At 31.0% G+C, this 16281-nt stretch overlaps 2 protein-coding genes across 2 annotated transcripts; both read left to right on the plus strand.

The window, feature by feature from the left end:
- Positions 1-1041: 1041 nt before the first annotated feature.
- LOC110612630 (F-box protein CPR1) lies at positions 1042-2148 on the plus strand. Its single transcript, XM_021753405.2, has one exon. The coding sequence runs from the start codon at positions 1042-1044 to the stop codon at positions 2146-2148; it is 1107 nt and encodes a 368-aa protein (XP_021609097.2).
- Positions 2149-4403: 2255 nt separating this feature from the next.
- On the plus strand, positions 4404-14015 carry LOC110613386. The gene is made up of 13 exons (XM_021754477.2): positions 4404-4756; positions 6085-6488; positions 6585-6721; positions 7569-7682; positions 7782-7865; positions 8406-8582; positions 9815-9962; positions 11074-11234; positions 11317-11443; positions 11600-11680; positions 11816-11896; positions 12045-12125; positions 12315-14015. Exons 2-13 carry the CDS (start codon positions 6171-6173, stop codon positions 13587-13589), a joined length of 2784 nt encoding a protein of 927 aa, XP_021610169.2. The 5' UTR covers positions 4404-4756; positions 6085-6170; the 3' UTR covers positions 13590-14015.
- Positions 14016-16281: the final 2266 nt, after the last annotated feature.

Raw genomic sequence — 16281 nt, forward strand, 5'->3', positions numbered from 1 at the left:
AAATCATCTTTTGCTATTTTAAAATATTTTTTAAAAATTAAAATTAAATAATACTAAATAAACTATTTTATTAAAAAATATTTTGCAATTGAAAATACTTTTAATAAATATTTTTTAAAATAGGAGTTATTTTTCATAAATAAATAGAGATTAAATGACAAAAAAAAAGAATTTATGTTTGTCGATTTTTGTTTAAATTTTTATTTATTTATTTTTCATATCCCTTTCAATTTTATTATAAAAAATTTAATTTATTATTAAAGTATATATCATAGGTAAGTTAATTAATCTATACACTTATACACCCAAATTAAATTTAAAACATTAAGTGACAAAAACATCATACAAAAAGAATTATAAAACTCTATTGGATAAGAATAATATTATGATATAGATAATATTAGGAGTTTGACATAATTTGAATTACTGAAATTCAAATTTAATATATTTTAATATTGATTTACATCGCTTAATATTTATATTTATTTTAAAAATAAAATATTTTATTAATTTAAATAATAAAGTTATTATCTATGGTAAAATTATTAAATAAATTTAGTGTTTTATCCCTTCACACATTTATATATATTATTATAGATTATATATGGATATAAAAAATTTTAAATTATCTATCTAATAAAATTATTTTTTATTATTAAATTTAATTCACATAAAAAATCTCATTAATAAAATAAAAGGATATTATTAAATACCATAACATTTAAAATTAGGATAGTTTTACATCTCTTTCAAATATTATTTTAAATTTATTAATAAAATTTTAGAAGAATCTCATCAATATAAAAATTATTTTACAATCTCTTTTGAATATTATTTTAAATTTATTTATTTTATAATAAAAAAATAATTATTTATATTAGAATTGGAAGTTTCCGTATCTGAAAAGATGTCTTAGTAGCTAGGAACTCAATTCATGCATGCATCAGTTTCTTATGTATATATGTTCGTCAGAAGTGTGAATTCTTCTAAACCCTAATATTCACTATCTTTGCTCGGAGTTAGGGTTTTGAACCAGAAACTATGGTTGTCGATTATGTGCCTAAAGATTTGGTACGCGACATCTTATTAAGATTACCCGGCAAAAGTTTCATCAGATTCAGGAGTGTTTGCAAATCATGGTGTGCTCTCTTTTCTGATTCTAATTTTATATATAAAACCCTACTCTCTCATTCTGAAGATTTGAATCCCAATCTCCGTGTCCTTGTCAAATCTGAGAAACGTTTGGATTTTGTTTTCTTCTTCCTATCATCTGATAGATTTGCCATGTCTACAACTCAGGAGATCCCATACCCAAGAGATATAATTGATAAATCTTCTTCATTCATTGACATCGTGGGTTCTTGTAGTAATGGCTTAATTTGTCTTCGCGATGAAAGTAATATTATTTTGTGGAACCCCAAAACCTCTGAGACTAAGATGCTACCTCAATCCAATCTTCTTCATCCTCCTCATACTTTTATTTCATTGGGAATTTTAGAATTTGGATTTGACAAGAGAACCAGTGACTACAAAGTTCTCAGGATTTTTTGTTATTTAAATCCTCCTGATCAATCCATTGATTACATAGTGGAGATTTATAGCCTCAGGGATGATTCATGGAGAAAAATTGATTTCTGTTTGAACGATTGGCAATTGCTCTGTCATAAACATGATACTGTCTATTATTATTACTCTAGAGGTCATACTGGTGCAGATGGTGTATTTCATTGGTGGGCAAGAGATATTAACAGGAATTATGCAATTGTTTCATTTGACTTGAGCAATGAGGTTATCAAAACGACAGCTCTACCAGAAGGTATTGGATATTCTTGCTGCAGAACATTGTTCTCGTTGAATGATTATGTTGCTTTCTCCCACTGTAACGATGGTAATCAAGTTGAGTTGTGGGTATTGCTTGAATATGGTGTTAAAGAATCTTGGACCAAATTATACACCATACCATGCCCTCAAAATTTGTGTCAGCCAGTAGGATTTTCAAGCAATGGCGAGCTATTTTTTTCAACTTGGACAGGGCAGCTGATTGTTTGGAATCCTGTTACTAAAGCAATTGTCCATGTTAAAGTTGATGGAGTACCGCAGATTTCCAAGCGGTCAGTTACGTGGAGTCCCATGTTCCTCTTCCATTGAATGGTGGAAACAAATTTGCTGGTGAGCGAAAGGGAAATTCCTCAGAAGCAAATCAAAGTTGAAGGTCCTTTGATTAGAACTCTGGTGCTTGCTTTGATCATAGCAGGAATCATAATTTCATTCCTGAAATATTTTCTTCTGTTGATTTTTTCTTCTTCTATTGAGTACACAGTTGACTTGAAGTTTTTAATAGTACTTATTTTAAAACAAGATTTTGCTTGAAAGTTATTAAAAATATTCAAATATTCTTTTTCTATAAAAAGAACTATGATAGTTTAAATTTGGAAATATTTAAATAAAATATTGAAATTCATTATGATAATGAGTAATTACTGAAAATTGAATTATAGTTTAAATATATTAAAACTCATTTTTTATTCTTGTAAAAAATTACAAAATACCAAAATTCCTCCGTAGCTTACAAGGTTACAAATTTAGAGTATTGTCTGTATATTTATTTTATTTTTCTATAATTTTTATTTTTTTATCATTAAAAAAATTATATTATCGAGTATATATATATATAAGTATAATACTTTTATTTATAAGAGGTGAGTTTTACTTTATTTTATATTTTTGTTTAAATTTGTATAAAAATTTAATTTTTTCAAGTATTAAAAGAAATTTTTATCTTACACAATATAATAACTATCAGCTATGATTGAATCGAAAAAGATAACATTTTTAATATTTATTTAAATTTTCTTTATAAAATGTATTTTTATAAGTAAATTAAAAATAATATAAATATTAATATAGCTATAATTAATAATTACCTTAAGTTTTATATATTTTATTTTATAATATATGATATTTAATAATTATAAAATTAATTTATTTAATATTCATAGTATTTTTTATTATAATCTTTATTTAGAGTAAAAATTATTTTTAGTATTATACAAGTGAATTTGGTTTTTAATGTTGTTAATTTTAAATTTAGTAGAATTAAATTACTTGTTATATTAAAAATAATTTATTAAATTTAATAGATGCTAACATTTAAAAATTTTATATATTATATAGTCTAATTTATTTAATTTGTTATAAATATATAATTAAAATTTAAATAGATAATGATTTTATCATTTAAATTAATTGAAAGTTAATAAAATTTAAAATTTATATATATTTGAATTTATAAGTGAATAGTAATTTTATAATTGAAATTAACTTTTAAAGCAGATAATAATTTTATTATTTAAATTAATTTATTATTAACAAAAATTTGAATTTTGAATTTTATATAAATAATAAATAGTTTATAATATATATATATAATTCATAATACTATAAGGAGTATTAAAATCTTTTTTTTAAAGCATCGAGTATTAAAATCTTAATCCGTTTAATATCTAAATTTATAAAAATTATGCAATTAAATATAAATTAATCATATGATCAATAATAAAAAAATAAAAATTGATGATACATAATATTGGCTATACACTTTTAAATTAAGCTAAATATATAATTAATTTATATTTAATTATTATAATTTTTATAAATTTAATAAGTTATAATTTTAATTTAGGTATTTTATAAATTATAATAAGAATCATTTTTTTTTTATCTTTGTGAAAAATATGAAAGGATAAAATATGCATTGGGTTTTTTGAAACATGTTAATTTTAAATAAGTCCTTCAACTTTTTCATTTAAGTTGTTATAAACCAAATTCATCCTTTTTGCTAAATAAATTCAAAATTTTAGGTTTAAATCTAAATTAGTCCATACATTATAAAATTTTGATTTTTATTAATAAAATATTTAATGAAACAAAATTAAATTTTGTATTTTTAATATTAAAAATATTATATTATTTTTAAATAAAATAAAAATTGAAAAAAAAAACAACTGAGAACAAGGACAGCAAGAATAAAAAACCAGATTATGTGAACCCAATCTCAGAAAAAACCAGATTATATATATATATATATATATATATATATATATATATATATAATTAAAATAAAATTAAAGGAGAATATTTATTTATTATAATAAATAAATTTATTATATAATATTGTAATAAAAAATATTGTTTTAATAATTTTATAACGTTGAATTATTAAATATTATATTATGTTTAAATTAAAAATAATTAACCATCGTTTACCATGGTTTATTTATAATTACTGGATGGTTTTTTTTTAGTATAAATAACTGAAATTTCTCTTAAATTAATAAAAAATAAAAAATATTTTTTCTAAGGATAATAAAACAAAAAAAGATAAAAATTGAAAGGCTCGACTGGCCATGGGCTAAACTAAACACAAAGGAGCAAAAGGTGGAGCCAAGCCGCGCCGGAGCGCGCGAATGAACTATTCAATGTTCAGCGTAACCGTTCCGAGAAACCTCCTTCGTCTAATCTCTCTCTAATCCCTCTCTCTGTGTGTGTGTGTGTCTCACTGTCTCTCAAAATACCTGGCCATTAGCCAATCGGATTATCCAAAACTTAATTTCAAAATCAAATTAAATCTATCTCTTTCTCCCTCTCTCTCGCTAGCTTCCTGGCCTGCTGTTCTTTATGCTTTAGTACTATAAGCCTTCACTGCCGGATTAGCTAGGGCTCCGGAGACGACGAACGTTCATTCAGCCTTTGAAGGGTATGCTATATTAAATTCTTTAGGGTTTCGCTGCTTCCAATTCTTTCGTAGTATCTAGCTGCCTTTTGTCGGATTCAGAATACTTTTCACGGTATTATAATTTTCTATGTAATTGGATTTTTTTTTGGGGGGATTTTTTGTTGCCTTTGGAGTTAATTTGGGGCTTTCTGCTTTTTCCAATTTTGAGGTTGTAGATTGATTTCTTTCGAGTTATTTCAATCAAATTAAGTTTTTTTTTTCAAATTTTTTTTATTGTGCTGGGTTACATTATCGGATAGAAGAGATGTTTTTCGTACTTGACTAGTTTTCGCGGGGAGGTGTGTGTGTTTTATTTATTTATTTTTAATTTGTATAAATAATTAACAATCGTGTGTTTGGTTGGGAGGTGAGTAATGAACTCACGCTTGTTTCAGAAAGATAATTCAGAAAATTTTCTCCCTCTGTCTCGCACTTATAATATCAGATCTTCAATTCCATAAATGGGAAATTTTCGTTTTGAACCTTGTTAGTTTCAATAATTATATATGCCAAAGTAATTATATTGACTTTAGTAGTAGTTGGTGCCTTGTCAATTTGAAATTTATACAGCTAAGCATGAGTAATAAAGTTGGCCTCTTATTTTATCCTTTATTTTTCTCGCTCAGATCCTTTTAGATCATAAATAAATATTTATTTCACTTGGCAGGCTGCTTGTGATTTAGTAACAACCGCTGTCTTCATTAAGTGCTTGAGATGAGATACAAATCTTTACTAACTCAACATTAGGCTTCAACAGTTGCATTGGTTGCTCCTCATCGTGTTAATTCTTATGATTTTCTTTTGGGTTTGAGTTGCATATGTTATGTGCTTACTAATATCAATGGTCCTCATAGTTATACCTTTTTCTGGACATTTGACTAATGCATGTCAGGACTTTATTACATCAGATTGCCTTATTTGTTGCTTCGTAACTCATAACCTAGAATAATTTAAATGAGTATTTGTATTGGACCACTCTTATTAGATGTGTTTGTATTTTCTTCATGACTTTAATGATTATGCAGAATTTGTTTTCATTCATGTGCCTTTGGATGCATTCAGCTGCTGCTTGAATGCAATTGTGGTATGGTGGAGTACATTTATAAATAATGGTCTATTTGTCATCAGTTTTATTTCTTGTAATTTTTTCACATGCGCTTACATATGCTCAAACCCTCACTTTTAGACACTTTGTGATTGACACTATGCCTGTTGATAGAAACATGGCAAAATTTTTAGGCTTTTGTGAGGGACACTTAGTGGATTAACATTCATGTTAATTGTAATGTAATTTTAAATGATAATTTCAGTTAACATATGGAGGGAAGGTGTTCTTTATCTTTGATCAGTATGTTGGTCTAAGCTTCTGCTGAGGATTTGTCAACATCTTCTGCCAATGGCTGCTGATCACCGAAGAAAAAGGCTTAATGGTGCCAGCATTGCAGGTTGCAGTTCTTGGGAGGAATACAAAACCAAAAAGAAAAAATTGGTATCACCAAAAAATGAATTAAATATAAAGTCTCATATTTCTCTGGAGTGGGATGGCAACCGAAAAAAGGTTGTTGCCAAAAGGGAACAAATTGGGTTAAGTCAGAATGATCTAAGGACATTTGTTGATCCTTCTCCTCAGCATCACAATATCCTAGCAGATGTTATTGCTATTCCTCGAGAAATTTTTGAGGTGGATAATTTGAATAGGGTGCTTTCACATGAGGTAATTATAATTATATAATTGTTATTAGTTGCTTTTATGTGTATAATTTCTCCTTCCAAACTTAGGTTACATGCTTTTATGCGGAGCTTGTTACAGGTTTGGCAGAGCAATTTATCTGAAAATGAGAGAGAATATCTTATGCAATTTCTTCCAAAAGGTTCAGATGCAGAAGAAGTCGTGCAAACATTGCTTGCTGGGGACAACTTTCACTTTGGAAATCCTTTTGTCAAATGGCAAGTATTTTTGTGTAATGCTGCTTTGCTTAAAGAATGACATTCTTTTGGAGTACTTACGGAGATTTGGTATGAGGGCAATGGTTGGTGCAACTGTAAGGCTGCTTCTTTGTGATCAGAAGGTCATCAGTTTGAACAATGAAAACAGTCTCTCAGCAAAAAAGTAGGGGAAGGATATGTCTAATGCTAGGCCTTCTTTTGACCCTATAGGGTCTGGAGTTTTGTGCACCCCAGACACACTTTACTGCCAATTTTGTAGATAAAAATACAAATTCAAAATTTTCTTCTTGTGTTCATTGATGGAGTTGAAGTTTTTTTTGGGTATAGTTTGTTACTTCAATCTTCATTCAGTTTTATGTGGGAATAGTTTGTTTACTTCATTCATTCTATATCTGCTTCATCTTTTTGGTTTTTTGATACATTATTAATAATTCTTTATGATTCCCCTCGTTTCCTTGCAAGAGTGAGGATGTCTTCTTCTAACACTTGCTAGATTTGATGCGAGTGCTTTATTTCCAATAATTAAATATTTAGTGGTAAAAGAAATCTTTATTGGTTTTTAAGTTGAAACATGTTAAAAAGGAAAACCTGAACCAGGTGGGGCCAAATTGGTTATCTGACTGGTTCTGGTTTAATTAGTTTTTTTTTTCAAAACCATGGGATTGGGTTGTTAACATCCACCAAAACTGCCAGCTTCATTCTTGCTTTACTAGTGTACATGCATAATATTGGCATTTGTAAAATTCTGAAGAGTTGTGGGTTTAAATCCCTTTATAACAGTGATATTGGCATATGATGCAAATCTGAAGTTTTAGTTAGACTATTTATCTGGAACATATTCTTGCAGGGGTGATTTACTTTGTTCTGGAAATCTTCACCCTGACGCTGTTATTCATCAGGAGCTGTGCATAAAGTCTAATAAGAAAGCATACTACTCTGAGATACAGCAGTACCGTAATGAGTATGCTTCTAATTTTATTTGTGCATTCAATTCTGTTGTGTCAACTGTTGCATGTGCCCTATATGATGCATTTCCTTTATTCCTTTTTCTTCTTGGCAGCATGATAAAATATTTGCAGAAGCTGAAGGAGACTTGGGAAAGCAGCAAGGATCCTGAAAAGGAAGTTTTGCAGAAGATAAGGAGGTTGATGGTTGCTGCATACTTTCTTTTTTGGTGATAGATTGTCAAAATTTATTTTTCACTAACTTTTTCTATATTGCAACTCAAGAAATACCTAGTAATGGCTGGCCCACCTTCCTCAATAGTTGTGTTAACCTTATTTATGATTAATTAGGCATTATGAAACTACAGTTCTAAACAGTTTAAGGATGGGAAAGACCATTAAGATGGCAGTTTGAAAAACTAAGATGGAATTTTGAGGATTGTCATTGAGTTGATGAAAAAAACCTAAATGATTTTTAGCTGGATTTTGGAATCTAGTCTGTGATTATTTATTGTGGTGTCTTTTGTGGAAAATGAAAATATTTACTAATCATTTATGGTTAATTGCTAGACTATCTAGTGTCTAAAGAAATTTGGCTTCCCATTTGGCTTTCTTCTGGGCTCTTATCTGTGCAGTTTATCTGTTCTTCATTTTTTTTGATGAGTTGTTGAGTTTGAGCTTTGTTGGATTCTTTTTACATGAAAGTTCTAATCTCATTTGGATATTTGATATTTGAGTAGGTCAAGAAGGGATGCAGACAGAAGAGTTTCCTTGAATGCAAATGAGTCAAGGTTTCGTGAACTTGAGGATGATGCCGTGGCTACTTCTGAATCTTGCTCTTTGGTTGCAGAGGAGAAAACATGCAGCAGTGACAATCAAAACTCTTCAATGTCAAAGGGTGGAGAGCTTGAAAGAAGGTAAGCTAATTTTACCAAAATAAAGCTCATTGTCATGCACTTAAAGTGGGTCTCACAAGGCAAGGTTTTTGAAAGTTGAGGCTTTGAATTAAAAATGGTTGGTTTTTCTATTTATTGGGAAATTTTAGTTGATTGAGTAAGCATGAACATTGAGGTCACTGTTAAATTTCACCTGAACCTCACATCCTGAACAAAATATCAATTGTCTGGTTTTCATTAGATATGGTCATATTGTGTAACCTTCTTATCTATTTCCAGCTATCCTCTTGCAAGAACCAGTTTCTTCTTGAAAGTAACAAAATTTTATTTTAGTTACTTTATGCTGTTATAACTCTGGTACAGTGTGAATTTTTTTTAATGAAAAATGCTTGGTGGGATTTTTATTGATTGGGAAATTTTGGAGGTGATAGTGCAATTAACCTTGACAAATATTTGATCCAATGGATTTTGAGCTTGGGGGCTACAACGTCCATGTCTTGGCATAACAGGAACAGCAGTAACATTTCTCTTTCTTTCGTAATATGTGAAACCATTCAAATTCCTTGTTGCCTATGGGAAATTGAGTGGAGGAGAAATTTTTGAGCATATAGAAGGGTGAGGAAACAGTAAACTATGTTGCCAAGGGTGAGGAAACAGTAGATTATGTTGCCTTTTTCTATCTGTCTTTTCTGTCTCTAAAAGACAGAAGTGAACAGATTTGTTTCTTGACTGGGGCCTGGAAGCAGTGTGTAGATAGATGTATTTCCTGGACTGAGGACTAATGACTGCTTAGCTTTAGTTGCTTCAAGAGGCCAACTTGTCTGAGTTAGTTGAAGGTCACTGTTAGTAAGGATTTGTATATAGGGGGCATCTCTAAAGCTACATATGCTGGATCGTTTTCCTGCTACTTTTCTTTGCTCAATCAGTGTATACTTTTTCCGCATAAAATGAAGGGTTGCTTATTATCATTGTCTCTACTCTTATAGTAATCTTAATGTCTTTTGTCTACTTGCTTCTTGAGTTTTTTGAATTCTTTTTAATATATCTATGTAGTGGGTAACTTTTCCCCTTTTTTCCCAAATTTTTTCTGCAATGCATCTGCGGTTGCTGTTTACTCGTCTCTTTTTTTTTTTCTCGCGTGAGGATTTTATTCTTTTGAAAAATTGGTAGAAAAGGCTTTAGGTTTTATCTTTTTTTTCTTTTGTTTTTTTCCCTAATCTTCACCTAATTATTAAATGATCTTATGCGTTCAGTCACAGGATTCATGAAAAAGACTTCATGGGGGATAAAAGTAGAAAGCCATTGGTTGCTTCAGATGATGCTAAACCCAGAAAAGGAGAAAAGCTACACAAGCGTAATATTCACCACATTGATGGTGTCAAATACATGTCATATTTAAAGGTCTGGCATCTTTTTGGTATCAAATTTATATATGGAACTCAGTATTTTATCAAATGCTTTTAGGAAGGGAAGTCTGTCTCTGTGGTCAATTCGTGATAGTTATCACTATGGCATAGATGGTTTAATCTCCCTACTATCTGAGAGTTTATTAACTTTAACAAAATAATCGATTGTTTTTGTTAGTGTTGTTGACGTATTTAACACACATGAACATGCACAGAGAAAGAGAGAGTTAGGAGTGGGGGAGTACATAATTGCCAGGAATGCATAATGTGTCTAACTACTGCATTTTTTTTTTTTACTTATGCCTGGAACACTTTCTATTGTTTGCAACTGAGATGCTGCTAGGACTTGCAGCACGTTGCCTGGAGAAAATCAAGTCCTTGATTTTCAAGGAACCAAATTTTATCTGTTGGGACTATATTTTATAGTTTCATAATTTAAGCACAAGATTTTAGACAATTGAAGAAACCAATTTGGACTGTGAAATACTTTTAAATTAATTAATTAATTAATTATTTGATATACACTTTATACTTTTGGTTTGAAGGTTTGTTCCCCATGGACTATAGTTGTAAACCTTGTGGGTCCTAAGATCTCATGCCTTGTCTCTATAGTCTATGATGGAATAGGGTAATTCTTGATTTTCTTCTCCTGGTGACCAAGGGCTGCATGATTAGGGGAATGGGTTACAGCTCTCTGAGCCTTTGCCTGTTATAATCTCCCTGACCACAGTAAAGACTGGGTTTTATCCTTTGTTTTTAGTGCACTTTATGCTTTTCCAGCGTTCTCTTTAGCACATTGCATTCCGTTGTAACTTAATTAATGTGGATTGCTGAATGATTAAAATGTTGACTTCCATTATTCTTAAATAATTTGTTCTGCATTGAGCACAGTCTACTATAGCTGCCAACTTCGTCACATGATTGTAAACTGTCTTCAGTTTTATCCTGTATGCTTAGTTAGCTACCAAAATCTGGATTTTGCTAGTGGAATAGTAACGCAATCAACATGGTTTGGGAACTTTCTAGGCATTGCAAATTTGGAAAAATAAATAGCTCTATTGGTTGTTACAGGCTTTAGTTGATCATTTGCCTTTGATATATTCCAGATAAGCAAGAAGCAGCACCAACTTGTTAAGAATATGAAGCAATCTGGTAAAAGCATTCAGTCCAAGTCTCTTAACCGTGTGTTAGGTAACCTTGACACACTGCATGTGCAACCATATGAAGAATTTGTGAAGGAAGAACGAAAGAAGTTGCATGAGCATTGGTTTGTTGTTCATGGTGAAATTCTCTTTGTCCAATGTAAAAAAAATTTATTTCTTGATCTCAGATGGGATTCTGTTGTATAGGTTGCAACTAGCAAATAAAGATCTTCCTATAGCATATGAAAACTGGAGACGACGACGGTTACAGAGATGTGAAATCACCAAATCATTGGAGCAAGACATGAAGGACAAACTAGAATCCTTAATGGAGGTTTTGATACATTGCCCTTCATAATTTGCCTTTTCTCCTTCTGCATGTGTGCTTATGTCTGCATCTGATATAATTTGCGATGGATGGCAGCAATTGCACAACAGTTGAAGTCCTCCTTGTTTACATGTTTGATTGTTGGTTTATGAATGCATCCAGGAAGAGGAGAAATTGAACCATGGGTTTTGTCTTCAGGATCAAAGTGATCAGGGAGCAAGAAAACATGAATACAGATTGGAGGTTTGACACTTTCTTTCTCTGCCTCTGTAATATTCTTTTTCCTTTCCCTTGTGCTTGTTTCCTATTTATGCATCTGATATGTGTTGGATGGCAGCAGAACACGTCTTAAACTTGTTTGTTATTGAATCTATTTAGAATGAGGAGGAATTGAACCACAATAATTGTTTTCGGGATGAGAGTGATCAAGATGCAGGACCACATGAATCCGATATGCAGGTTTGATACTCTGCCTGTGTAATGTTCCCCTGTTCCTGATGCATGTCTGCATCTGATAAGGTGGATGTAAGCAGAAATTTTTTACTGTTGAAGTATAACTGGTCCTAGTTTACATGTTATTACTTTTTTGTTTGGGTAATCCATTCAGGATGAGGAGGAAATGCATGATGAGGCTGTTGTTGACTATCAGAATGATCAAGGAGCAAGAGAATATGAAGCCATTCTGGAGGTTTGATACTTAAACTGATAATGGTTTCCTTTTTCCTGTACATATGTGCTTAGTTCTGCATCTAATATAACCTAGTTGGTTCAATGTTCTGTTGGAAATTGTAGAATGCGAGTCTTATTACTATGTGATTGTAGAATCTTCCTTATTGGTTCAATGTTTAAGTTGCTTGTTTGTGATGGGTGCGTTCAGGACGAGGAAAAAGAGATCCATGATAGGATTCTGCTTGATAATCAGAATGGAATAAGAAACCAAGAGTCTTATGTGGAAGATAATGAACTTTCTGGTTCTGGCACTTCAGAGTACCAGTTCCCACAGCAGAATTCTTCCCTTAGTCGTGGCCATGATCTTAATCCCATAGACACAGATTCAGAAAGTAATCATGTGGCATCCAAATCAAATGATGCTTCCCCAGACGCATCTGAGTACTTGGGTAATGCAAACACAGCAGATGCTTCCATTAGCCAGGGGGTTCCCATCTCTTCCAGTGGAGATGCTTGGCCAGCAGTTAGCATGCAACACTCATTTTATGATTCAACTGCAAACCATGAATACACATCTGCCAGTGAGTTGTCACTCCCACATCCAGTTAATGGAACTCATCGGCCTCAATTGATCGATTTGGAATCTGATGTGCATGGAGATGACACTGGTAAAGATTTGTTGCACAGACAATGTGATGATGGTTCCTTCAGTTCTTACACAAACCATGACCGAAGTGGGTTGCTTCAATCTCTGATCAAAGGACAACAAATGCTACCCTACCATACTGAACAGAAACTGATGCGGTTAGATTTCCAATCATCCAATAATGTGTTCATTGAAGATGGTCATTTTACTGGGCATATCCAAAGGCAGCTTCAGCCCTCACTGCCATTGGAGCAGGGGCTTAAGAGACGAGGTGAGAATTACATGCAACAATCCATCTCAGAGGGCATATACTCCGAAGGAAGTCCATACTTACTTCCGAGACAAGGGCATGTTCCGCCAGTCAACCTACAAGACTGGCCTGTTAATCCTGTTCGCATGCCAGCACAGGCCCAACCTCACATGAATAATGATGTATTGTTAACTCAGAACTGGTTTTCTGGGGAGCGTCCAGTTCGTGGTGGCTGGAACGGTACAGGCAGTGTAAGTGGCCCAGCCCAGAGCGTTGGATGTAATACAGATCAGAGCTTATTTAGCGTTCTATCCCAGTGCAACCAATTGCGTACTAATAACTATTTTGATTCGATGGGGCCCACTGAGCAGTTAATGTTGCCAAGGAATTATGAGATGGCAAGTGGTGTTGCTCCTAGGATTAGTAATTCTTTACCACAAACAACCCATCCACTTGACTACTTGAACGGGCGAGATACAGCTAGTTCTGTGACTCCTGATGATATAGGATGGATGACGAGTTTGCCTCAGAGTTCAGGCTTACATGATCCGGTGGGGAAGCCATACCTGAGGTCATGGAATCAATAAGACCATCTCCTTTTTTGGAGGGTTAAATTTATGATCTAGGTTGGTGATTTTATTGCGAGAAAAATCAAATACAAGATGCACATCACAGGAATAGATGACTTGTTATCCATCAGAAAACGTCTTTTGAGATAACTGAAAGTTCTGCAGGAAATGCCGGTGAGTTGCAGAAGTAGGATTTTGTACATACCTCATACAAAAGCCAAGTGCAATCCCATGTATATATGCAGCAGATTTTAGATGGGCAGGTGCAGGCAAAGATAAGGGAAGGATATGAAAGATTCTGATATCTCTCTTTGGTAGGTGGATTATATATTTTACTTTTTTTTTTATTTTTTTTTTTGCTTCCCAGTGACATTTTCTTTCTCTTACTTCCCCTTGTTCGCCTAAAAATTTTCTTCTAATAATTTCAGAGGCTCTTTTTTTTTTTTTAATTATAAAGTGGGAACTAAAAGAAGATTGAAGAGAGCAAAACACATATAGAGGTCCTCAACTTTCGTAGTTTTTACATATTTTTATTTATTTATCGAGTCTAAATAGATTTATTGCTGTGGATTCTCTCACACATTTACACCGAGTCCTTTTAAACAAATTTTAATTAAAAAATGTTAAATTGGCTTGATGGAATCCTTTCTATCTTCCTTGCATTTCTCCCTCTGCATAGCCTTCCTCCCTCAACATTTTCTCTTTCCATCCCTCTCTCCATTGGCAAATGCCATAATTTATTTCACACATTCCGTCCACATGTAACAACATTCTTTCCCTCCTCCTCCTTGGTGGAAATATTTCCAGAAACGCAAGCTGCTAGTAAAATCAGCATAAGGTTTCTGACGGAATTAAAACTTAAAATACTCGGAAAAATATGAAAAGGAAAATTATAATTTAGTTTGTACAATATGGAAAATAATTAGTTAGCTTATGTGTATTGAAGATTACGTTAAATATTCCATGAAATTTTGAGAACTCAATTAAAATTTATTCTGTGAAGTTTTACATTTTTAATATATATTTCGACAAAAAAAAAACTACATTGTTAATGTATACTAGTAACAATGCAGAAAATGAATGGGAGGATTTAGTTGTATTTTTAAAATTAGAAAATTATTTAATATATTTTTAAAAATATAGGGATTAATTAGTTAGTTTCACTGTGAATTGTTATTTTTAACATGAAAAGTAATGCTTCCAATCTCCCTAACATATGCAGGCAGGGGCATTGGCTGGTAAATTCTGGTAAAACAGAATGATTGTGGTTGGAGGGCAACAACTAAAATTATCATATCAGAGGACCTGTAAGCCGTTTGTTGCATACCCAATAAGAAGTGGATTTAATGATTATTGTGATCTCTTATAATGTTGGGTAGTTGGACCCACCCCTTGTCTTGTCTTGCCTTGCCTTGTTGTTTCTTCTGCTTCATATCCCTTCGATCCCTACATTAGATCTTCTGTGATCATGTGAACGTTTCACTAATTTAATTGGGAAAGAAGAAGACAGAGTTGATAGGAATCAATCAGGTTTATCAGATGAATGCATGCCACTGCCATTTGTAAGGAATTGGACAACTCATGATTACAAGAATGAAGAAGCTTTGAAGCCAATTTAGTTAGCAAGTAGCTTTAAGGTTGCTTCAAATGGAAGTATCACAAATGGTAGCCCAGGCTTTGCTGTTTAACAACTTGCTTCAAATAAATTCCTTAATTACTTTTTTTTTTTTTTTTATAGATATTTGAGAGAATGGGAGAAGAATCAAATTCTAGTCATGATTCTTATGTATATCTTGTTTAGAACTGAATATTCGGTCGGTTCAATTTAAAATTAAATCAAATCGAATAAATTAAAAATTAAAATTTTAATACTCATAAAAATCAAATTAATTTTATATAAAAATCAATTTATATCGAATCGATTCGATTCGATTTTATTATTTAAATTTTTTTAATAAAATTTTTATTTTTTACATTTCACTTTTAATATTTTAAAATTTAATTAAAATATTTTAATTTTAATTATGATTTAATCTATATATATATATAAAAGATATACTATAATTACTAATGGTTTTAATTTTTTATTTTTTTAATTAAAATCAAATTAAACGGTAACAATTAAAATTTTTAAAATTAAAAATTAAATCGAATCAAAATAATAAAAAATTAAATTAAAATTTTAAATTAATTTAATATAATTAATTTTTTAAATTTGAATTGCAGACCCACTTCCTTAATTTCTTGACATAGTCGCAAGTTTCCAAAGCTATTTATAATTCTATAGTTTAAAAGGATAATTTAAAAAAAAAAGTATAATTTTTTCTTAAAGTATTTCTTCAAATTTCTGAAACACTGCAACTGCATTACTTAATTTCCTAAAAAGCGTTGAATTCTATTTTATTGAATTAAAAATTTTATTTAAAAATAAAATTCATCCTTCACGAAATAGCTCATGGCCAACTTCACCCTTTAGCTTTGAGTTTAATTTCCAATGATAAATAATGATGATTTTGTTTCTAATTATTTTATTTATGCTAAATCTTTAAGTTTGTCAGATTTTTCTAGCTCAGCCTCCTCAATTTTTTTTAAAAAAATTAATTAAAGTTTAAATTGTAAAAATATTAAATAAGTCATTTTTATATTTTTTTTAGGTCAATTGATTTAAAAATTTAATCTTTGAACGTATTTACATTTTAATTTTAATTTA

Source organism: Manihot esculenta, chromosome 4 (genome assembly GCF_001659605.2).
Source record: "Manihot esculenta cultivar AM560-2 chromosome 4, M.esculenta_v8, whole genome shotgun sequence".
Classification (NCBI taxonomy): Eukaryota; Viridiplantae; Streptophyta; class Magnoliopsida; order Malpighiales; family Euphorbiaceae; genus Manihot; species Manihot esculenta.

Bases quoted from the DNA above. Each gene is read 5' to 3' on its own strand.
- LOC110613386 (XM_021754477.2), top strand. From the start codon at position 6,171: ATGGCTGCTGATCACCGAAGAAAAAGGCTTAATGGTGCCAGCATTGCA. The intron at 7,683-7,781 runs GTATGCTTCTAA...TCTTCTTGGCAG, and splicing joins ATACAGCAGTACCGTAATGA to CATGATAAAATATTTGCAGA. The intron at 11,897-12,044 runs GTTTGATACTCT...TAATCCATTCAG, and splicing joins CACATGAATCCGATATGCAG to GATGAGGAGGAAATGCATGA.
- LOC110612630 (XM_021753405.2), top strand. From the start codon at position 1,042: ATGGTTGTCGATTATGTGCCTAAAGATTTGGTACGCGACATCTTATTA.